General features: G+C 44.4%; 3 protein-coding genes across 3 annotated transcripts in view; all 3 read right to left on the bottom strand.

Moving 5' to 3' along the window:
• The window catches only part of LOC142489892 (retinol dehydrogenase 7-like), a 276,687-nt gene that overhangs the window by 224,781 nt on the left and 26,520 nt on the right, over positions 1–25,386 (bottom strand). The window lies entirely within an intron of this gene.
• The window catches only part of LOC142489891 (retinol dehydrogenase 7-like), a 147,274-nt gene that overhangs the window by 95,375 nt on the left and 26,513 nt on the right, over positions 1–25,386 (bottom strand). The gene's annotated exons all lie outside the window — the stretch shown is intronic.
• LOC142490747 (retinol dehydrogenase 7-like) lies at positions 1,267–24,909 on the bottom strand. Its single transcript, XM_075593164.1, has 5 exons — positions 24,780–24,909; positions 18,651–18,698; positions 17,926–18,184; positions 3,836–3,999; positions 1,267–3,486 (listed from the first exon to the last, which is right to left on the bottom strand). The coding sequence occupies exons 1-5, from the start codon at positions 24,907–24,909 to the stop codon at positions 3,266–3,268; spliced, it is 822 nt and encodes a 273-aa protein (XP_075449279.1). The 3' UTR covers positions 1,267–3,265.

Genomic DNA, 25,386 nt, shown 5'->3' on the forward strand with positions numbered 1-25,386 from the left:
GCCCAGGCGTTTCTAACAAAGGATCATTGAGCCATTAAAACCATTAAGCTATTGTGGTACAAAAACTTTGTCCATTATGGATTGCCAGCAAGGATTCATTCCGACCAAAGACGGGACTTTGAAAGTCACCTCATCAAGGAGTTTCTACACCTCTGGGGAATAAAGAAATCACAAATGCTGCCGAACCCCCTGCAAGGGGATCCTCAACTGGAGAGGTTTAATAGGACCTTATTAAACATAATGGGCACATTGAATACCCAGGGGAAAGAACAGTGGAGTCAGCATGTGCATCACCCGGTACATGCATATGATTGTATCCTGACTCTACAGGGTATTCCCCATACTATCTGATGTTCGGACGAGAAGCAGATTACCAATTGAGCATTTTTATGGGGTAGCAGCAGATGGCACATTCCCTACCACTTACATGCAATATGGGAAGAAACTCAAGGAACAGCTGCAAGTGGCATATAAACTGGCAACTACTGCTGCTGATACGACCAACCAGGGGCAAAAAGGCCAGTATGATAAACAAGTGCACAGCCAAGAGTTACAAGTGAATGACAGAGTGCTTAACCGGGAATCTGGGTATACTTAAGTAATAATCCACGAAGAACAGGGCATTACTGGGCAATAATTCCCTGGCTGGAAGAGTTGAAGCCTGAAGCAAAGCCGAGGGACATTAACCCAGCCAGGGCATTATTGGCCAGTATTGCCCTGTTCTGAGGGGATTATTACTATTATAGGCTGAATGTCGGCATTTTCCATAAATACACTGGCGACACACTTTATTCGAGCTTGGCTAGTCCCACGAATTCGGGTATACCCGGGTGTATTGAGGTTTGTGACTGTTTTCTGCCCGAGTACATTGAGTTATTTTCCAAGCAGGGATTGAAGCATTTTATTCCCGCTGGCTGCAATACTGCACAGTATATATATATAAACTGCATTACAATTCATGAATTTATGCCATCTGGTAGACACGCGAAGCATTGCAGCCTATTAAATCCTAATCATTATCATTTAACAGATCGGCCGCCCATCAGCCAGGCATGAACCCAGGCTGGGAAGGCAAATGCAACGGGGCTTGTCAGAGGTTAGGAGTGGCGCATTCCAGGTATCTGCCAGGTACATACCGGGTATTTGCTCGAATAAAGTGTGTCGGTGCAGTAAGAGACATTTGTGTTGTTATATAGATTTTTACACACACACACACACACACACGCACACGCACACGCACACGCACACGCACACGCACACACACACACACACACACACACACACACACACACACACACACTGCTGCTACACACGCACATACACACAAACTCTGCGGCTAGTTACACACATACATACAAACTGCAAGGACACACACAAACTCTGCAGCTACACACACACAAACTGCAGCTACACACACTGCACAAACATACACACACACACTGCAGCTACACAAACTGCACAAACACACAACTGCAGCTACACACACACACACACACACACACACACACACTGCAGACACACACACACACACACACACACACACACATACACACACAAACTGCAGCTACACACACACACAGACACACTGCAGCTACACACAGAAACTGCAGCTACACACACACTGCAGCTACACACACATAAACTGCAGCTAAACACAAAAACTGCAGCTGCACATGCACATGCACACACACACACACACACACACACACACACTGCAGCTACACACATTGCAGCTACACCCACATACAAAGCGCAGCTACACACATACAAACTGCAGCTACACACACATACAACACACAAATGGCACCCATACAAACTACAGTTACACATACGAACACACACAAACTGCAGCTACACAAACTGCACCTACACAAACTGCAGCTACACACATACTACACACAATCTGCACCCATACAAACAGCAGCTACACACACATACAAACTGCAGCTACACACTTGGATACAACACACAAACTGCAGCTACACACACACTGCAGACACACTTACTTTACACTCTCTCTCTTCTCTCAATTAAGTGTGTCTGCTCTGGACACGGAGGGAGAGGGAGGAGTCACAACCTGCTGCTTCTTCCTGACCAATCCCCTGCCCTGTCTCAGAGGTTTTCCTTCCTCATGACCAATCCCCTGCCCTTTCTCAGAGCTGTTTTGAAACCTGATTGGCTGGAAATAAACACATTGGAAATAAACACTTTGCAAGCAGCCACAATTTCCTGGCATTACTAACCAATCAGAGAGCAGGGATTTCAATAATGCCCAGAATTGTACTGCTTTGGCCTATAATGTACAGTACCTGTCAAACATAAAAAAGCCAGTCGCTGGAAGCAGAACCATATGTAGTAGTAGAAAAAAAAAAGCGGATGCCGGTATATCGACTGAAGGCTGAAAAGGGAAATGGATCAGAAAAGAACCTGCATCCTTGCATTGGATCCAGAGGCAGAGGCATTTACTACTTTGAATCCCTAAAGAGGGATGATGCACTTGAAAATGAGTTGTGTAGAATGCTCTGAGCGCACCCTTTCTGTAGGACAAGATGAACCGGAGCTGCTTATATCCCATGCACACTCTAATCAGCAGGGAGGGATGACAGTGGCACCACAGGTGTACTCGCCCCAGAAGGAAGTTGAGCCCCCCCCATTAGACTAACCTATGATTCTCCTGAAGTGTTGAAATAAATCCCTATGGTTAGTATAGCTATGTGGTTGATACCAATGACTTTAGACATAGGTGATCCTTGTGTTGTATAATGTGGTGCAGTAATACTGCGGTCTGTGAGGACTGCATTTGTGTTGATTTCACTGTACCTATGATATTGTGTACATAGAGAGGAGGCATTTGTTTGATTATTCTTTTATGTATGAAGATGTTCCTAACAAGATCGATGGGGACATCAAGTTTTTTAGCAGGGAGACACTTTGTTGAATTAAAGAGCTCCAAAAGTGTGTCGCCACAATCACATAGGCCTAGATACCCAGGAACACACACACACACACGGTAAAAAAAGTGACAAAAAAAAACTCCACCGTAACGCATACTGTATAGCAAATGGAAATGTTACCATGTGCTCATTTGCATGTCTTAGACAGGTCTGCAACCCTGCCTTTCACCATTATCACCAAACATACAGCATACTATAATCCCTGTGTTAGTCCAATTAAAGGTATCATACTTGCCATTGTTGCAATTCATTAGCCTATATAACATTGAATGGACAAACTATTGTGTATTGTTGAGTAATCAGAAATAACATTACTCTGCTCTCTGAGCTGGTTTGGGCGCCGAGCGACATAGCACATAATCAGATAGAATTGTAGGGAGGTAAGAAACAGGAATGTAGAAGAGCTTGCTGTCCCAGGCAGGGGAGTATCTCGTCCAGGGGTAAACGGCAATCAGGGCATGCTCCATGCAGTCTGTGACCTCGTATAGCTTGGTGCTAGTAGATTCCATGAAATTATACAGGTTCCGGGCCCCTGTGTGGACATAAAATACAGAAATACAATTACTAGGATTGTTAATAAAGCCCAGCATCACCTTACTTTTGTCAATGTATTTCTCATTGCTGATTAGAGTTAATACAACTAATTGTAAGCTTTACAGACAGGTATTTAATGTGACTCTTGTGTTCCTAGTCTCCGATGTGCAATGAGTTGCACAATATTACAAAAAGAAATAAAATGACTCCTGTAACTGTGTAACCTGGAAGTGCCCACTTCAGAAGTCATGTGATCACTGCCCATTCTCATGCTGTCCCCTTCTATATCTCTCTCCAAGTGGAAACATTCTACCCTTAATTATGAGCAGACAAGCAGAGGGTCTCACAGTTCTGGTAATACTGCTCTCCATAGTCCTTCTTGACCTCTGCAGGTAGATTCTCCCACAGCCGCTTCAGGTGCTGCTTATGAGGTTCCAAGGCAGTAATTAGAGTTCTGAAAGCGCCAGGCTCTATGATGGACACTTTTACCCCAAAATTGCAGAGCTCCCTTCTATAGTGGGGAGAAAAAGAAGAAAAATACATCCTTACTATCATTAGGAAAGCAACTGTTCCATCAAGTATCTACAGTAGAATGGAGTTGCGATAAGTATTTACCCATGCAACACCTCTAATGTTTTATTTGTTCACAAACAACACGCAGAACCCCAGCAAGCTAATTTTAGGAACCCCTGAGCCCCCACAAAATATATATGTATATTAGTTTAAAAAAAGGAGAGCTATTGAGCGTGGCAAATGTATACAACAATTTGTTCACAAATTAAATGGCACAGTGTACTAACCAACATTAAACCTATACACTTTTGACCAGAATCCAGATTGTATTTGACAAAGCAATGAAGCAACAAATAGGGCAGATTTATAAAGTAGTTCTGAAATAAAACATAATAGTGGCCAGTTTTAATGAGCCCTGCTAATATTATGGTCCATTCATGTTTTTCCATACAAGATGGGGAGTAGAAACAGGAGTAGCACTCTCAGACAGTTTTGTGCTTAAAACAATAATGTGCACTATATTAAATTAAAGTGACTTCAGCCGGCAACAAACAGCTGATCCATTTGGTATCACGGAAGTTGTGAGGACGCCGCTCCACACAGATTACTGTTTTACTATAACACGCTGGAAAGGACTGCCCAAATGTGAGTGTTCATTTGTGAGGCTTGTGTGTTCTTTTTAATATAAAGTTTACAACGGGGTGCCTTGAGAAAGGTCCTATTCCAGGACCGAAACGTCGGATTGGGTGATTTATCTTTTCTATTCAGATGCCCAATACAGATTTTCATGATTACTGAACCGAGTGCAGTCTTTCTTTACCGGACGAGAGAATGGTAATGTTGTATTTCTATTATTTGAAACTAGCACCTGTCTATATGAACCAGTACATTGAGTGCAAGTTGTGATGTTTGTTTTGACTATTTTATATATATGTGTGTGTGTGTGTGTGTGACATGGTTAGTCCCTTCTACCTGTCTCTCCTACCTGTCCCGTCAGTCCTAAGCAGTCTGGGCAGTGCCAGGTTAATCTGTGGGCTTTTAACCCCCCTCTCTTGCTCCTCTTATGAGTGACAGAAGTGAGGTGGTGACTCGTAGCCTGTGTGCAGACCATGAGCCTGCCCCTTCTGGTTCCTCATGAGAGGAGTTCCCAATTTATTCAGTCCTGATTTTGAAGAGGAAGAGAGCAGTAAACTGTGAGTCTCTCCATCGCGGGATGAGTGTGCCCACTCCCAGTCCCAGGGGCAGGGGAAACATCTGATTAGACCAACAGAGACCCTGTACTAGCTGGGGTCATGCACCATCTAGATGTCTGGAGTCATCTGAGACCTGCAGCGCTGTGATACTATCTATACAGTGAATGCCACAATAAAGCCAGTTCTATTTTTACACCTGCCTGGTTTTGAGTCAGTACAAAAAGAAGTACCCGGGCGCTATCTCAATAAGAAATGAAAAAATAGATAAAATAATGGGTGTATTACAACCTTCTTGGGGTATATTACCTTTAAGCTTCGTGATGCCCTCCTATGGCTCTGACTCCAACAGTATCTATCCAGGACCCTTAATGATAATGGAACACAGAAAAATGGGGGAGCACAGGGTGAGGGAGGATACAATAATTGTAATAACTCCTGACAGGGCTCCGGTGGGGCATATTATACCCAAATGGATCTCCTGTCAGAGAGTTGTGGGTAGAAAACTATTGAAATAATAGATAATCACTTACACGGCCTTGTGCAAGTGCTGATGCATCAAGGTTTCTTTTCCTCCTTCTTTCTTCTGATGGAGACTCCTTCCTGCTTCTCTTTTGGCTGTCTTTTCTGGGACTGTGGCGCTTCTCCTGGCTTCTGCCTGGGTTGCTTCTTGTTACTTGCAGAGGTTTTCCCTCTCAAAAAAACTGATTAAAACAAAGCAGTGTGTAAGCATAAGAGACGCTGTAGTGGCTGTAATAGGAGGGGTGATGGGTAGAAAATATAAATACAATCACTCACACGGGCTGGTGTGAGTGCATACCCATAAGTGTATTCCCTCTCTGCATATGTTTGAGTGGTCCCTTGTGGCCCCTCTCTCTCTTCAAACCTGGTGGGTGGGTGTGTAGGTGTAGATCCCCCTGACGGAGATCCAAAAAGTCAAATCCCTCCCACAAAAAACAACCAATTAGGTCTCAAGCAGATGTAAACACCAATAAAAGGTAAGATCTGTGATAACCTTAGGTAGGGGGGTAATGGGCATATGAATGATAGACTACTAACACTCACATGGGTTAGTGTGGGTGCACAATAGTAAGGGTGTCTTTTCCTTCCTGTAGACAGTGTATAGCCTCTTGGGTCCCCTCTGTGACTGAGTGCTGGTTGTGATTCGAATTCCTCCTCGGTGTGGGGGCTGCAAAGAAAGCTTTTGTCTGCAATGGGGCTCCGATAATAGCACTTTAATATGATAAAAACACATAAAAACAGCACTTACAGTACAACAACATCAAGTGACAGCCTATCATTGAGGAGTAGTCCGGTGGCGCGTTGCAGATGACTCCCTGCTTCCGCGTCCAGGTGCAGGGCTGCAGCTCCACCTTCTGACTCCTCTACGGTGGCTGATTCTGTCCAAAAAAGTGAGCAACACGTTTCGCCCTTTACTGGGCTTCCTCAGGATCCGTAGATGGGGCAGGCTTAGACCCAATGGTGTTTTATATTGGAGCTGGCCTATCCCATAGCGTAATCGCGTCGTTACACATCTGGTGAGTAATGCAGGGTGAAAACGAACGTCGTGTGCAACCTCCGCTGCTGGTGCAGAACTGTGTATATTTAAAGTCACAGTAACTGTGACGTGAATAAGCTTGTAATAGTAATAGTATTGCAGTGATACAAGTGCCCTAAGATATGTAACCCTATATGTGGACTGACATTGCATGACAAATATACATGAACTAACCATAATCAGCGAGCATAATCCTGATGCAGTGACCAGTAAAACACATACATTTCAAACAAATGCAATGAAAAATAATAAATGAATTGGACAATACCCAAAAAGTCAGTCTTGGGTCTATGGCATAAATAATTCAACAGTACATTTTGGTAGTGATACGTGTGAGATTGAAAAGCTTAACAATGAAATCATTCTGTACATAATAAAATGATGGTGCCGTAATATACTTTAAATTGCTGCACAAGTCTACCCTCAACCTATGTAGATTTCCAAGATCTGTGAAGGAGAGGGGAGAAAAATGAGTACGGGCATGATAATAAAGTGAATGTACACATGCGATAATAAAAGTGGTGATAAGACGATATGAATCTCATATTATCTTTGTATAGTTATAAAATGCCGAGTGCAGGGTAAGTGGTGACCTAATGTGAGTGTTGTGCAAAAGTGACAACTGCATATCTGCAGTAAATACAATAAACGGCAGGGGATATTAAAAAGTGATACGTGTGACGCCCAGTGTTGATTACAATAACCGAACCTGACATGGGTGCTAAACACACTGTCAGGGGTAACTGTGTCAAAGTTTAAAAAGGCTTTTTTTAAAAATGCAATAAAAAAGAAACAACAAAGAGTGGGATATCTACTCTAAGCTATATAAATGCCCCCAGGTCTATGTCTATATTCAGACCCCTGGGGGTCAGTGTTTTCAATCTATAGATCCAGTAGGTCTCCCGTTGACAGAGTTTCAATAGTCTGTCGCCACGTCTCCAATGTGTATCCACCCTTCCGATTCCTTTGTTTCATGAAACACCCTATCTTCGGTGCAATTCCTCTTAATCCTCCGAAATTGGCCATACGGTATATTGCTGAGCCACTTAGGGTGATGTCAGCTGGAGGTGAGTAGGTAATTATTGGCATCTGTGGATTTGAAAAAAGTTTTGGTCTTGATTACCTTGTTCTCTACATATATCGTGAGATCAAGGAAATTAATACTTTCCTGGCTGTGTTCTGATGTAAACTCCTGGTTGACACTATTACTATTTATATACCTAATAAAATCCCTCAAAGGCTCTTCTCCTCCCTTCCATATAAAAAGCATGTAATCTGTGTAACGGTGCCAGGAGACCAGGTTTGCGCCAAACAGATTGTTAGACCATATATTGTCTTCCTCCCAATCCGCCAGAAAGATATTTGCATATCGAGGTGCAAACCTGGGCCCCACTGCCGTGCTGCATAACTGAAGATAAAAGGGGCCATTAAATCAAAACACATTATGTGTCATGATAAAATCAATTCTGTCCAGAATAAAACTGCGCTGTTCCTCTAAAATCAATGGGTCCTTTGTGATGGATCTTTCTATTGCTCTTAGGCCATCTGTGTGTTGGATGCATTTGTACAGTGATTTAACATCAAAAGTGGCTAGTACAGTGGCAGCCGCCTTTAGCCTCCTGCAGCCTTTTCCCAGATGCGGGCAAATCGCGGGCCGTTTTTGGCAGTTTTGGGCGCCTGCGGGCACTGTAATTGTCTAGCACTAAGCGCTTTCATTGTCTAGCGCTATTAGCGCTATCTGGTGATTTTGGGCCGCGTGGAAAAGTCCGTGAGAGATTGGTGAGAGACGGAAAACATCCCCGAATTTTTTCGGGGATGTTCGAGGTTAAATGGGGCTGCGACAGTATATATTATCCTGCCATTGGACATCTGCAAGTAAATTTAGTACCTGGGTAGTATCCTTGAGATAGGACCTGCTGTTAACTGCGTATTTTTGTAGAAAAAAGTCGATATACTGTGACAGGTTTTGGGTCAGAGACCCAATCCCTGAGATGATCGGTCTGCCCTGTGGTTTTTCCAGGAAAAGGGATCCAGCGCTCCACGGATTTCTAAATAATAAATTTATTGTGCTACACAACGTTTCGAACGATAGGTCTTTCTCAATTGACTAGGCACAAAATCCGTGGAACGCTGGATCCCTTTTTTCCTGAGTGTACTTTGGATTTTGCCTGGCAGGTACATCCTTGAACCAGCAGCACCGGTAAACTGTATGTTTTATCTTATTTGTGGAGTGCAGCCTTAACCCTCTTTACATTGCCTGTGGTTTTTCCAGGCATTTATGTACTTTAGGTAAAAAGTAAAAGACCGATAGTATGGGTTTGTCTCGATGTATGTACCCCCATTCCTTCTTACTTAGGATCCCTAGTGTTTTCCCTCTGTCCAGGATACCATCTAATTCTTGTTTGTAACTCTATTCGTTGGATGATAGGTCAATCTCTGATATGTCCCTTCATCTCCTAGGATTCGGTTAGCTTCCTGTAGGTAATATTCTGTGTCCATCACCACCACGCCCCGCCCTTATCTGCTGGCTTGATGGTGATGGACCTATCTTCTGTAAGTTCTTTTAAGGCCTGCTTTTCATCTTTACTGAGGTGGTCCTTAAAATTATTTTTATTAAGTACCAGTTTCTCCAAGTTCTCTGAGATTAACTGATGTTAAACCTCAAGATGATGCCCTTTGCTATTGCTTGGGTTAAACTTGGATTTCTCCCATAGCCCAGAATGAATACAATTCTCGTCTGGGTCTACCACTCTGGGTGCCCCATTGATTCCTCCAACTACTTCTCTGTTTTGGGCATCCTTATTCAGAAAAAAACATTTCATAGTGAGCTGTCAAAAATGCATTAGTGTCGAAAAACATATTAAAACCACTAGGTCTAGTAGCCAGTGCAAAATTAAGGCCTCTGGCTATTAGATTCATTTGTGTTCCTGTAAGTTTAGCTTTGCTAATGTTAAAGACTCCCTTTATTTTGTTAGTTTCTTTTGTAGGCCTCCTTCTGCCTCTCTTTCCTCTCTTTCTCTTTTCTTTCCCTGTTTCTTTTCCTCTGTCCCCTGGTCCCCTAGTTCCGCGAACTTGTTCTGTGTTAGAGGGAAGTGCGGTGGCTCTGTTCTAAAAATGCGCCGCGGTACCTTTCCTGGCACGTTCCCATGCTGGATTTCTATCTGGTGATCTACTTAAATGTCTCCTCCTCTCAGTACCTCTTTCCTTCTGTCTTGATCGCTCCTTTCTGTCCCTGTGGTATCCCCTTTCTTCTCGCCAGTCTGGTCTATCTCTTCTATCCTCTATTACATAAGGAACAGCGCAGTTTTATTATGGACAGCATTGATTTTATCCTGACACACAATGGGGCCCAGGTTTGCGCCTAGCTATGCAAATATCTTTCTGGCGGATTGGGAGGAAGACAATATATGGTCTAACAATCCGTTTGGCGCAAACCTGGTCTCCTGGCACCGTTACATAGATTACATGCTTTTTATATGGAAGGGAGGAGAGGAGCCTTTGAGGGATTTTATTAGGTATATAAATAGTAATAGTGTCAACCTGGAGTTTACATCAGAACACAGCCAGGAAAGTATTAATTTCCTTGATCTCACGATTTATGTAGAGAACAAGGTAATCAAGACCAAAACTTTTTTCAAATCCACAGATGCCAATAATTACCTACTCATCTCCAGCTGTCATTACCCTAAGTGGCTCAGCAATATACCGTATGGCCAATTTCAGAGAATTAAGAGGAATTGCACCGAAGATAGGGTGTTTCATGAAACAAAGGAATCGGAAGGGTGGATACACATTGGAGACGTGGCGACAGACTATTGAAACTCTGTCAACAGGAGACCTACTGGATCAATAGATTGAAAACACTGACCCCCAGCGGTCTGAATATAGACATAGAACTGGGGGCATTTATATAGCTTAGAGTATATCTCCCACTCTTTGTTGTTTCTTTTTATTGCATTTAAAAAAAAAAGCCTTTTTAAACTTTGACACAGTTACCCCTGACAGGGTGTTTAGCACCCATGTCAGGTTCGGTTATTTTAATCAACACTAGGCTTCACACGTATCACTTTTTAATACCCACCGCCGTTTATTGTATTTACTGCAGATATGCAGTTGTCACTTTTGCACAACACTCACATTAGGTCACCACTTACCCTGCACTCGGCATTTTATAACTATACAAAGATAATATGAGATTCATATCGTCTTATCACCACTTTTATTATCGCATGTGTACATTCACTTTATTATCATGCCCGTACTCATTTTTTCTCCCCTCTCCTTCACAGATCTTGGAAATCAACATAGGTTGAGGGTAAAGCTAGGAGACATAGGAAAGTGCTCCTACACTGGTGCTTCTAGGTATGCCAACGCAGACAAAATGTTGATTGTAGAGCCGAGGCAATATACCATAAGGAATTGAAAGCCCCGACGTTGCACCATAACTGCATGTATGAGTAGTCAAAACAGTCCTGCTCACAATAAAAGCCCCCTAATAGCCGACATTGGGAGACAGACACTGCGCAATGAAGGGTAAGTAAAGAATACAGCAGCATTCACCCAATCGTATGCGCAGGTGTCAACCCGGCGGCATAGGTGGCTGGAGCGATGTGTTGATACGCTGGCTGTCGGGGAAAGTAGCTAAGAGAGTGAGTTGGCACTCACAATAACGGCATCTCTATAGTCTCAGCATGGCGAGCTTCAGTCCAGGATAGGTAAGATGTGGAAGTGGAAGATTGATCACTGCAAAAAGGGCTGGAGGCTCGCATCCAATACAAAAATATTTATTTAATATTGCATAACAGCAGTAAGGCAAAAAAGAGGTCCTCTGACGTGTTTCTCACCCAGTGGGTGCTTGATACTGCTGTTATGCAATATTAAATAAATATTTTTGTATTGGATGCGAGCCTCCAGCCCTTTTTGCAGTGATCAGTCTTCCACTTCCACATAGGTTGAGGGTAGACTTGTGCAGCAATTTAAAGTATATTACGGCACCATAATTTTATTATGTACAGAATTATTTCATTGTTAAGCTTTTCAATCTCACACGTATCACTACCAAAATGTGCTGTTGAATTATTTATGCCATAGACCCAAGACTGACTTTTTGGGTATTATCCAATTAATTTATTATTTTTCATTGCATTTGTTTGAAATGTATGTGTTTTACTGGTCACTGCATCAGGATTATGCTCGCTGATTATGTTTAGTTCATGTATATTTGTCATGCAATGTCAGTCCCCATATTTTAGGGTTACATATCTTAGGGCACTTGTATCACTGCAATACTATTACTATCACAAGCTTATTCATGTCACAGTTACTGTACTGTGACTTTAAGTATACACAGTTCAGCACCAGCAGCGGAGGTTGCGCACGACGTTCGTTTTCACCCTGCATTACTCACCAGATGTGTAACGACGCGATCACGCTATGGGATAGGCCAGCCCCAATATAAAACATCATTGGGTCATAGCCTGCCACATCTACGGAGCCTGGGAAAGCCAGTAAAGGGCGAAACGCGCTGCTCACTTTTTTGGACAGAATCAGCCACCGTAGAGGAGTCAGAAGGTGGATCTGCAGCCCTGCACCTGGACGCGGAAGCAGGGAGCATCTGCAACTAGCCACCGGATTACTCCTCAATGATAGGCTGTCACTTGATGTTGTTGTAAAACGAAAAAATTGTGAGGCGCTACTAGTGAAGGTGGTGATTATATAAATAAATAAATAAATAAATACATATATAATTGTGATAAATATAAAGGGCTCAATTGTGAATAGAAAATGGTAAACTTCGCTGCTCAACCCTCTTGGGAGAAGATCCAATTTCTCCCGTCTTGAATGGTAAGGAGAAGCTTGTGGGGAGCGCAGGTATCACCATACATATAGGGAAGAAAATATAAAATAGTGCAGTATATCTAAACAAATACAGCAATTCAACCAGGAATCATGATTGGGGACTCACATTCTCCCAGTGCTAATACAGCATTGAATAACAGATGGTATGGTGAGAAGACTCAGCAATGTGCAGGGGGATCTTGCTTGTATACACTCCCTGATGTCAGCAGGACAAACCCTCAACAGAATGAAAGAAAGAAAACTCTAGTGCAACATTGTATGTTCACTGATGATATATTCAAAAACAGCAGTTGTTATTGCACTTACATGAGCAACAAGTGCTTGGACACGTAACAATTGATGCGCAGCATAGGTGTACAGCATCCACCCCTCTCCCGAGGTCCCGTCGCGTCACTTCCGGTTTCGTGATCGAACACAGAATGGATCCGAATGCCCCAGAACCCGTGTGGATCCATTCTGTGTTCGATGTTGCACTAGAGTTGCACTAGAGTTGTCTTTCTTTCATTCTGTTGATGGTTTGTCCTGCTGACGACATCAGGAAGTGTATACAAGCAAGATCCCCCTGCACATTGCTGAGTCTTCTCACCACACTATTTGCTACTCAATGCTGTATTAGCACTGGGAGAATGTGAGTCCCCAATCATGATTCCTGGTTGAATTGCTGTATTTGTTTAGATATACTGCACTATTTTATATTTTCTTCCCTATATGTATGGTGATACCTGCGCTCCCCACAAGCTTCTCCATACCACTTGATGTTGTTGTTCTGTAAGTGCTGTTTTTATGTGTTTTTATCATATTAAAGTGCTATTATCGAAGCCCCATTGCAGACAAAAGCTTTCTGTGCAGCCCACACACGGAGGAGGAGTTCGACTCAGAACCAGCACTCAGTCACAGATGGGACCCAAGAGGCTATACACTGTCTACAGGGAGGAAAAGACACCCTTACTAGTGTGCACCCACAGTAGCCCATGTGAGTGTTAGTAGTCTATCATTCATATCCCCCATTACCCACCTACCTAAGGTTATCACAGATCTTACCTTTTATTGATGTTTACATCTGCTTGAGACCTAATTGGTTGTTTTTTGTGGGAGGGATTCGACTTTTTGGATCTACATCAAGGGGCTCTACACTACCCACCAACCCACAAGGTTTGAAGAGAGAGAGGGGCCACAAGGGACCACTCAAACATACGCAGAGAGGGAATACCCTTATGGGTATGCACTCACACCAGCCCGTGTGAGTGATTGTATTTATATTTTCTAGCCATCTACCCCCCACCCCTATTACAGCCACTAAATCTTCTCTTATGCTTACACACTGCTTTGTTTTAATCCGGGTTTTTTGTGAGAGGGAAAACCTCTGCAAGTAACAAGAAGTGACCCAGGCAGAAGCAAGGAGAAGCGCCCCAGTCCAAGAAAAGATGGCCAAAAGAGAAGCAGGAAGGAGTCTCCATCAGAAGAAAGAAGGAGGAAAAGAAACCTTGATGCATCTACACTTGCAGAAGGCTGTGTAAGTGATTATCTATTATTTCAATAGTTTTCCACCCACCACTCTCCCGACAGGAGATCCATTTGAGTATACTGTACCCCACCGGAGCCCTGTCAGGAGTTATTACAATTATTGTATCCTCCCTCACCCTGTGATCCCCACATTATTTCTGTGTTCCATGGATCAGAGTCAGTAGCAGGGTTTATGAGAGATTTGCTTCAGGGAGGAGGGGGGGGGGCTGTATCCATTCTACATGGAGTCCACTGAAGCTAGAGGTACTGAACCACAGATGATATCAAAAGCCTGTCGTTATCTCCATACCATCGCAGATCAGCTCAGCTCTCCTGACCCTAACAGGTACTCAAACCACACCCTAGGTAACAGAAGCGGTGTATCTTCCACTGGGGGGAGAGGGGGGGGACAGTGATACATTTGGAGGCACTGCTATATTGCAGGCATAAGTGCAGCAGGAAATAGAAGAAGGGCCAAGGCTTTGGCCACAGTCAGGGACAGGGCCCCTGATGCTACCCCAGGGACCCCTGGGCACCCATGTTCTCTGAAGGACTTTCTCCCTGAGGCAAAACCGGGAAGGGTGAACATTCATACACATTCCCGTCTAGAGGCTGCAAGAGCTGCTTGTGCCTCCACTTAGAGCACCCACGCCAACTGGGGTGGCTCTGCCAAGTTACACTGCCACAGATGCTGTGGGTCTGTGTGCCGTTATTGATGCGTCCGGAGTTGTCAGCGGGTCCAGTGCCACTAGAATCCATAGTCGCTGAGCCTTCTGCAGGCCATGCACCCAAGTATCGTCGGCCCCGGACTGGGACCTGTGCTTGCCCGACTTGTTCCTTGAAGTGAGTGGACTGACCAGGGGTGTCAGGTGTGAGTCCCCAGGTGACCATGGAGCAAGGTAGCTCCATAAGGATGGTCGCCCGGGCGACTGACTCACCCCAGCATTGCATCCTTCTGGAGTTGTCCCCACCCGTTGCTGTCCAAGATGACTTCAGCTGGACAGGACCTGTGGAGAATAGCCTACCTCCTACCTGCTGTCCCAAGTCAAGCTCCAGTCCAGATGTGTCAATCCGGGAGGCTGAGGAGGTTCCAGTCCATCAGAGGAGCTCTGTGATCCCAGATGACTTCAGCACTGCTCCAGACCTGCCTGCGGAGGAATCTGTGATCTCTTCTTCCTGCAGTCTGGTGAGGTTCCCGCTCCTTCTGCTTCGCAGACTCCGGTCACAGCCTACTTGGATGAGGTGCTGGGTGCAGGCTTGTCCGGTGCGCAGTGCGGTGTTGAATGTCCGGTCCAACCGGAAGTCACATCCTCGCTGCCGCTGGCTTGAGTCTGCCCGGTAGTCTCGCATGCCGGTTACACCAATGCTAGCGCCTGAAGCGGTGAGTGTGATCCTTCTTCCAGCCAAGGCTCCCTGCTTCTTGGCCCACTGTGAGGGAGAGGGTCACCGTGTCCCTACCACCAGAACCCGCAAGTCTCCCTCACGCCGGCGCTCCCCGCACACCGCGCGCTCCCCGTGCGTGCATATAATCTGAGAACCAATGACAGGACCATCCTCAGCTTGGTTACACCTGGATCTAAGGTAACTGCTTCCAATGCAATATATAAAACAGAAATAGCCATGTTAGTCCAGTTGCGATAGTGCATATATATATATATATATATATATATATAAAAATATATATAATATATATGAAGTATATATATATATATATGCTTCATCTTTACTGTGGAGGGTATTTGCCACTTTTTTTACCCACCATAACCTTAATAAGTGTGGTGATTACCTACTCTTATCTCATTTGAGCAAATGTCAGCAACCAACCTCACACCGATGATACCCATCAAGGTTGAAACATGTCTGTGAGTGGGTTTACTGGCTTGCATCTCCCAAGCCCTTGCTTAAAAGCTGTGTCTAAAGCAGCATGCATTGGCTAAGGGTTGCTCATGTAATGTGGGCTTGAGATAAAAGGTGGCACTGTGTGCTCATTTGCATGTCATTTCCCAGAATCCCTTGCTGCACTGTAAGTGCTTTGTGCTGGGTGATAATGGTGAAAGACAGGGTTGCAGACCTGTCTAAGACATACAAATGAATATACAGGAATATTTAGTTGCTTTATGCTTTACTGTGGAGGGTTTTGCCACTTTTTTTACCCACCATAACCTTAATAAGTGTATATGTATGTATATATATATGAAAACAAAAACAAAGAAAAAAGAATCCCAGAATAGCACTCTAGCATACAAGATTATCAAAATGTATTAAACACATATAACATATACAAAGGATCCACAATGTCCCCAAGGCTGGCTGATCTAGAACACTGATAAATAACAAAGGCTACACAATGGGATAATCAATATGCAGCGAATATAAAACAACCTGGTTAGTAATTAATAACTAATATAATGAAACCAGAATGTGAAAAGGTTGAATGAACCATGAAATAGCTAGGTGTAAAGAATCAGAACTACCAAGTAAATGAGCAGACATCTAAGCCCTATAGTGTTGAGGCAGATGAATAGCCTCCTAACACTTGGACCGGCCGGTCAGAAAGTACTAATGGTAATAGCCCATAAAATGATTGTATATGAAAGTCAGAGCAAAAACATTAATAATTAGAATTGTGCACATGTTGATATTGCACACACAGTATTACTTAGCACTAGTCCAAGGGTGGATAAGCAGAGAGCTGCGTGTCTTCATGTCTCTGAACTGACTTTCCCAGTTTAAGACACAGACACACAGCTCTCTGCTGATCCACCCTTGGACTAGTGCTAAGTACTATTTGGGTATTTATGTTGACCTCTGTCTATAGCTCTGCTGTAATACTGTGTGTGCAATATCAACATGTGCATAATTCTAATTATTAATGTTTTTGCTCTGACTTTCATATGCAATCACTGTTAGTGGTTCTTGAGGACTGGAGGACTGGAGGACTGGAGTTGGGGACCTCCGCTTTACAGGAACAAATCTTCCCTAAGTCTGCTGGTCAGAAAGTGTATCGCACAGCAGATGCTAATGCCAATTATCGACTATGGAGACATAGTATACGGCTCGGCACCCCAAACCCACCTTAGCCAACTTGACACTCTCTACAATTCAATATGCCGTTTTGTTCTCCAATGCAACTACTGTACAACACACATCACTGCGAAATGCTCAAAACACTCGATTGGTCATCACTTGAATCTAGTGCAAAGTTCACCTTTCCTGTCTTGCCTTCAAATACTTTCTGGGCAAGCTATCCATCTATCTGAACAAGCTCCTCACCCCTACCACATGCAGCACATCATCTGAGATCTGACTCAAAAAGACTGTTCATGGTCCCAAGGTTCAGCAAAGTATCCGGACGCTCCTCCTTCTCTTACCATACCCCCCAAAACTGGAACAACCTACTGGAGACTCTCACATCCACCACCAGTTTAAGTTCTTTCAAATCTAAGGCTGTCTCACATATTAATGTGGTCTTTAACTGTTACATATGCCTATAATATACATCTTCTTTAACTGTGCATGCAATATATTGTATATAATGTATACCCTGTTCACTTATGTAACTGTATTTGTAACCATGTATTATTTGTCATCTTAACTCTATGCCAGGACATACTTGAAAACGAGAGGTAACTCTCAATGTATTACTTCCTGGTAAAACATTTGATAATTAATAAATAAATAAATCAAATAAATAAATGGAAATATGGTCATCTGATTACGTCCTAAAAGGTTAGATACAGTACTCTGATGGCCACCCAACTACTGTCATAGATCATGGCCAAGCTCTGTAATGTTCCCTGTTTATGTTGCTCACCTTAGACCATCGGAGAATGCTTCCACGCCAAACTTAGAGATGCAATATCCTCCGCCAACAGTACACAGTCTCCCTAAAGCACTAGAAACATTGACAATACGTCCCTGGGCTTTTCTGATGAGATGCAGTAGATTCAGCGTCACGTCAATCATCCCCAGCAAGTTGACGTTCAGCACCTTGATAAAATCCTCTTTCTTTTGCCATTCATTGGGGGCTGTGCCAATCCCAATACCAGCATTATTTACTAAACCCCAGAGCCCTGCAAGATATGGAATAAGAGGGAAAGGTACAAGGACATCAATAATAAAAACAATATTTATTTTCTGTGTTTTGATGCCAAATAAAGGAGAGATCCTTAATCATATTCTGAACATGCAAGCCTAATTAGAACGCTCCTTCTGAGAAGTCACCATTTTTTTCTTGAATTTCTTCATTTGGTGCATCCAAAAAAATACGATACATGTTTGCATGAGGTACATTGCATGATTTGTCGTTCAAGCATAGTGACACAATACAACACAACATATTAGTAAGGTTACCCTTCATTATTTTTATTATTTTATGTCAAGGCCTCCTATATCTACGAGTGAAAAATACACTTTTAAGAACATTTGCTCAGCATTTCCCTACTGAAAAGTAAGTCTCTACACTACACAAATATAACCCTTTTTGTGAGTGATCCCTATTACTAAATAACATTTTTCTCCTGACAAAGCTTCACCTACCTGCATCTCCTACAGTGCTAGTGACCCACTCAGACCCGTGCGTTTTAACTTATTTTTTTTTAATGACCTAGATGTTGGCATAGAGAGCAAAGTCACAATTTTTGCTGATGATACTAAATTGTGTAAGGTAGGAGAATCAGAGCAGGATGTTATTTCTTTCCATAAGGACTTGGAGAGACTGAGATCTTGGGCAAGTAAATGGCAGATGAGGTTTAATACAGATAAATGTATGTTAATGCATGTTAATGAATGTTAATGCAGTTGGGAATCAAGAATAAACAGGCGACACAAATTAAATGGGAATAAATTATGGGAATCCTTGATGGAGAAGGATTTAGGAGTGCTTGTAGACAGAAGGCTTAACAATAGTGCCCTAAGTCATGCAGTAGCTGCAAAGTCTATTTATCTTGCATTAAACGGGCAATGGATGGAAGGAAAATAAATATCATTATGCCCCTTTATAAAGCATTAGTAAGAACATGGAGAACATTGAACATGGTGTACAATTTTGGGCACCACTCATTATGGAACTAGAGACTGCAGAGAAGAGCCACCAAATTAATAAAGGGGATGGGCAATCTAACTTATGAAGAGAGGCTAGCTAAATGAGATTTATTTAAATTAGAAAAGAGGCATCTAAGAGGGGATATGATAACTACATACAAATATATTCGGGGACAGTACAAAGGAGCTTTCAAAATAACTATTCATCCCAAGGGCAGTACAAAGGACTCAGGCTCATCCCTTAAAGTTGGAGAAAAGGAGATTTCACCAGCAACAAAGGAAAGGGTTCTTTACAGTAAGGGCAGCTAAAATGTGGAATTCATTACCCATGGAGAGTGTGATGGCAGATACAATAGATTTGTTCAAAAAAAGATTGGACATCTTTTTAGAAAGGAGAGGTATACAGGGATATACCACATAAGTAGACATGGAAGAATGTTGATCTAGGGAGTAATCTAATTGCCAATTCTTGGAGTCAGGTTGGAATTTATTTTTTCTCTTATGAGATATCATTGGATGATATGTCACTGTAAGTATAGATATATGATAAAGTATCTGTCGTCTAAATTTATCATACATTGAACTTGATGGACACATGTCTTTATTCAACCTCATCTACTATGTAACTATGTAATACAGATACATAACGGCATAGTGTTTAAGAATTATTAATTACAATTATATTTATCTCACTGGTTGTATATCTTTCTATCTTTCTGAACTATCACGGTGTCACGCCTGTATGCCCGCAGACCTGGCAAGACCCCGATACTGAGGTGGGAACGGTATTACACCACACACCCACAGCAGTGGGAGCAAACCCGGAGTGTGGTATAGCATTGCTGGGCCTGTTGGAAAAGTGGTTAGGATACTTGCAACGTCTTGTAGGGTTAAACGTTAGAATGGTCGTGTCCGTGCGCCAATGTCCAGGGTTACAGAGAGTAGTCGAATTCCAAGCCAGGTCCAAGGATTCCAGAGGTCAGCAAAGTATAGTTCGTAGCAAGGTTCAAGGGTAACAGAGAGCAGGGTAGTCCAGGACAAGCAGGGGTCAAAGCCAGGGAAATCCAAAGTAACACAGGAGCAGGGACTAGCAGGAACACAGAGGGAGCAAAGCATAGGTCAACACACACAGGGAAACAGGAACTATGCAGAGCGATGATAAAGAGGACAGACAGGGATTATAAAGGAAGACACACCAATAGGAGAGAGGGGAGGAGCAGAGAGAGAAGTGGGAGACAACAAGGATAGGTCAGGGAGAGAAGAGGAGGAGACAGAGGGGTCAGACAGAGAGATAGCTTGCAGGGAATGGGAGGAGGAGTCAGGAGAGTGACAGGCCTTAGAAGAGGAGCGTGTGCGAGCGCCCGCTGTAAGCTGAGTGTGCGCGCACAGGTTGCGTTACAAGACGCGCGGAGCGCTGTGCCGCGGGCACCCCAGTGGAGGGAAGCAGAGGACCGGACGGGATCGCCACCGGAGGTGAGGGACTGGCAGCAGGCATTGAGAGTGTCTGGGAGTGGGGAGTGTAGCGGCAGGGGCTCGGGGACTGCGCGGGTGTGCGAGACTTGCGGGGCATGCGCTGAGGCAATGGGGCAGTCAGAGAGGTAGACGGAGCGGGACAGGAGTGGGTAAGCGCAGGGAGATTGGCAAGTGAAGGGACAGAGGGAGAGAAAGAAGAAGGAATCCCCTGAACCGTCACAGTATCCCCCCCTTCAGGATCGATCTCCGAGCGATCCAACCATGGCTTTAGTGGGAATTTTTGGTGGAATTGTTAGAGTAATCTTGGGGCATGGATTTGACGTGCTGGTACCCACGAATGTTCTTCCGGACCATAGCCCTTCCAGTGGACCAGGAACTGGAGTTTGTTTTTAGACCAACGGGAATCAATGAGGGATTGGACCTCGTACTCCTGTTGTCCTAGGGTGGAGACTGGGTTGGGTTTCCGAGAGGTAACAGGAAAATGAGAACTTTGCACAAAGGGTTTAAGGAGGGAAGCGTGAAACAAGGAAGGAATCCTCATGGTGGGGGGCAGGTCAAGACAGTAAGCTACTGGGTTAATCTTCTCTAAGATTTTGAATGGGCCCAGGAATCTCGGAGATAATTTAGGTTATGGCGTTTTAAGCCAGATATTTTTTGAGGATAACCACACCCTGTCACCAGGTTTGAAAGAAGGCCCAGGTTGATGATGACGATCCGCCTTGGTCTTTTGTTTGGCAACCGCAGATTGAAGAGTTTTGAGGATTTTTTTCCAACATTCCTGTAGATTAGCAACATGAGAGTCGGCTGCAGGAATGCCCAGAGGGGAAGGCGAGAGAGGAAGGCTACTGGGGTGGGAACCGAAGTTAATAAAAAAGGGAGGCTCTTGAGTAGACTCGTTTTTGAGAGAATTGATAGCAAATTCGGCCCATGGCAAAAGGTCCACCCAGTTGTCCTGTGAGTCAGATATGAAGCATCTTAGATATTGTTCTAGAGTTTGATTCATCCTTTCGGTTAGACCATTGCTTTGAGGATGGTATCCTGAATAAAACAAGAGAGAGATTCCGAGTCTCTGGGAAAATGCCCGCCAGAATTTAGAGATGAATCGAGATCCACGGTCAGAGACAATAGAAATGGGGATGTCATGCAACCTGAAAATTTCTTTGGAAAAGACATCAGCCAAAGTGACAGAATTAGGGAGACCCTTGAGGGGAATAAAATGTGCTTGTTTAGAGAACCTGTCCACTACAACCAGAATGGTGTTCATTCCTTTGGAATTGGGCAATTCGACAATGAAATCCATCGATATATGCTTCCAGGGTTGTTCCGGAAAGGGAAGAGGTAAGAGAAGTCCCGAAGGTTTGTGGTGGAGTGTTTTACTCTGGGCACATACAGGACAGGCAGTAGTAAAGTCGAGAATATCTTTGTTCATCTTTGGCCACCAAAATGTCCATTTAATGAGATCTGCTGTCCTTTTGAAGCCTGGATGACCGACTGCTCTAGAAGAATGACCCCAAAGTAAAATTTTATTAGGAAAGCGTGGGGCTGCGTATAGGCGTCCTTCTGGTACCCTGAACCTGCTGGGAATGTGAGCTTGAGCTTTGTTGATTTCGTCCAACACATCGAAGTTGTTAGCGGAAATTATACTTTGGCAGGAAGAATAGGTTCCGTGGTTTCATTAGCTTCGGTTTCAGTGGCAAACTGACGAGAGAGAGCGTCTACTTTGACATTTTTGGTACCAGGAATATATGAAATAGTATAGTTAAAGTGGGAAAAGAAGAGCGGCCACCGACAATTTTTTGTGGTCAGTGAGGATAGCAAATGGTTCCTTGGAACCCTCCAACAGGTGCCTCCATTCTTGAAGTGCCAGTTTGATGGCCTAAAGTTCACGATTACCAACATCATAATTCCTTTCGGCAGATGAAAATTTCCGCAAAAAAACCTCACAGGGGTGGAGTTTCTCTTGGGGAGAAGTCCTCTGGGAAAGAACTGCGCCAGCTCCTACATCCGAGGCGTCGACCTCCAAAGTGAAGGAGAGGGAGGTATCCAGATGGCAAAGGATGGGTGCGGAAACAAAAGCCTTCGTGATTACCTCAAAAGCAAGTATAGCCTCCGGGGACCAGGAAGTGGTATCGGCGCCCCTTCTTGGTCAATGCGGTGATGGGAAGAGCAATAGAAGAATTTTTTTTGATGAATTTCCTGTAATAGTTGGCAAAGCCGAGAAAACGCTGCACAGCCTTGAGTGAATTAGGCAACAGCCAATCGAGACCCGCTTTCAGTTTTTCTGGATCCATGGGGAAGCCTTGGCTGGAGATGATATAGCCTAAGAAAGCAGTAGAGGTCTGGTGGAACAAACACTTCTCCATCTTGGCATATAGGTGATGAGAACGGAGCCTAGAAAGCCCTAGTTTGGTATGTGAAATGTGTTCCTCCAGGCTCTTAGAGAAAATAAGAATGTCATCCAGATAGACTATGACAAATGTTCCCAATACATCGCGGAAAATGTTGTTCATGAACTCTTGAAAAACGGCATAAACCAAAAGGAATAACAAGATATACATAATGTCCTGAACGTGTGTTAAATGCTGTTTTCCACTCATCCCCCTCCCTTATGCGAATGAGATTATAGGCACCTCTTAAGTCGAGCTTTGAGAAGATAGAGGCCCCCTGGAGAAGATCGAACAGTTCAGAGATAAGCGGAAGGGGATACCGGTTCTTCACCGTGATCTTATTGAGTCCGCAGAAGTCAATGCACGGCCTAAGTGATCCATCCTTTTTCTTCACAAAGAATAAGCCAGCCCCGGCAGGGGAGGTAGAGTTACGGATGAATCCTTTCTCCAAATTTTCTTGAATGTAGGACATCATAGCCTCGGTCTCCGGGACGGAGAGGGGATATGACTTAGATTTAGGCAAGATGGTCCCAGGAATCAGATCGATAGGACAATCGTACGGGCGATGGGGAGGCAGAACCTCCGCTTGTACCTTGTTGAACACATCCAAGTACTCATGATACATGATAGGCAGGATCGATAGATTAGAAGGAACGGAATCCAAGCCAGCAAGCACTGCAACAGGAGACTCCTAAAATAATTTGCACTGTAGGGGATTGAAAAATATCGAAGATTATCACCTCCTTATGACCGTCAGCCTAGGTCAGTGTGAGAGGAATAGACTACCAAATGATAAAAGCCGGCTGGAGTGGTCGGCCGTCGATGGCCTCGGGGCCAATGGGAGTTTTCCTTCTGACCATGGGAATTTGATTCTCGGAAGCGAACTTCTGGTCCAAGAAGTTACCACCAGATCCTGAATCGATGAAAGCTTCTGCCTGCAGGGAAAGGTTCGGACCCTCCAACGTATCAGGAAGCAGAAACTTCTTTGGGAAAGCTTCGAGGAGAGAGGGGCAAGGAGAGACAGTACCCAGTAGAAGCCCCTCTACCTTTACTGGGTGTGCCCATTTCCCGGCTTCAGGGGACAATTCTGGAGACGATGTTCCGGAGAAGCACAGTCTGTTCAGACGACGTCGCGCTTTCTCTGTGGTCCGAAGTTGCTGACTGCCGACCTGCATCGGCTCCGGAGACTCCAGTGCCAGGAGGGGAGTTGTAGGCGACCTGTGAGAGACAACAGAAGAAGGAGAGCGAGAACAGTGCCTCTCGTGCCATCACTCCTGAGTACGCTGATCCATGCGTACACTCAGGGTAATCAACTCCTCCATGGATGAAGGCTGGGCATGAGTCGCTAGGTCGTCCTCCAACGTATCTGAGAGTCCGTGCCAGTACGCAGCGGCGAGTGCCTCATCATTCCATTGGGTTTTAGCAGCTAGCGTACGGAACTCAATGGCGTATTTGGCAGCAGATCTTCGGGCCTGTGAAATGTGAAAAAGAGAGAAAGCGGCTGTCTCGTGCCGTGCAGGAGTATCGAATACAAGTTGAAACTCACGTCTGAAGAGAGAGTAATCTTGCGTTAATTCACTCTTGCGCTCCCATAGTGGGGAGGCCCAGGCGAGAGTGTCTCCGGTGAGCAAGGCGTAGATATAAGCTACCTTAGCACGACCAGTGGGAAACAGGGAGGGGGACATCTCGAATTGCACCTCGCATTGGTTTAAGAAACCGCGGCAGGCGAGGGTGCCCCCATCATAGCGATTCGGTGAAGGAATACGGGGCCCACAGCTGGCATAGGTTGAGGCAACCGGTGGTGTTGGGGCCATGAAGGTCTCCTGAGGGGAGAACTTGGCCAATTGCTGGGAGACTGTAGACAACTGGTTACTAACAAATTGTAAGGCCTCCATGGAAATACCCGTACCCACCTCAGGGGGGTCTGCATTTGTTGGGCTGTGCATAATGTCACGCCTGTATGCCCGCAGACCTGGCAAGACCCCAAAACTGAGGTGGGAACGGTATTACACCACACACCCACAGCAGTGGGAGCAAGCCTGGAGTGTGGTATAGCGTTGCTGGGCCTGTTGGAAAAGTGGTTAGGATACTTGCAACGTCTTGTAGGGTTAAACGTGAGAATGGTCGTGTCCGTGCACCAATGTCCAGGGTTACAGAGAGTAGAGTAGTCAAAGTTCCAAGCCAGGTCCAAGGGTTCCAGAGGTCAGCAAAGTAGAGTTCGTAGCAAGGTTCAAGGGTAACAGAGAGCAGGGTTGTCCTGGACAAGCAGGGGTCAAAGCCAGGGAAATTGAAAGTAACACAGGAGCAGGGACTAGCAGGAACACAGAGGGAGCAAAGCATAGGTCAGCACACACAGGGAAACAGGAGCAATG

Source organism: Ascaphus truei, chromosome 3 (genome assembly GCF_040206685.1).
Source record: "Ascaphus truei isolate aAscTru1 chromosome 3, aAscTru1.hap1, whole genome shotgun sequence".
Taxonomy (NCBI): Eukaryota; Metazoa; Chordata; class Amphibia; order Anura; family Ascaphidae; genus Ascaphus; species Ascaphus truei.

Coding starts and splice junctions, on each gene's coding strand:
- LOC142490747 (XM_075593164.1), bottom strand. CDS start 24,909: ATGGAGGCCTTACAATTTGTTAGTAACCAGTTGTCTACAGTCTCCCAG. Junction 4,000..17,925: donor GCATTCTCCGATGGTCTAAG/GTGAGCAACATA, acceptor TCCCCACTATAG/AAGGGAGCTCTGCAATTTTG. Junction 3,487..3,835: donor AGAGCAGTATTACCAGAACT/GTGAGACCCTCT, acceptor ATGTCCACACAG/GGGCCCGGAACCTGTATAAT.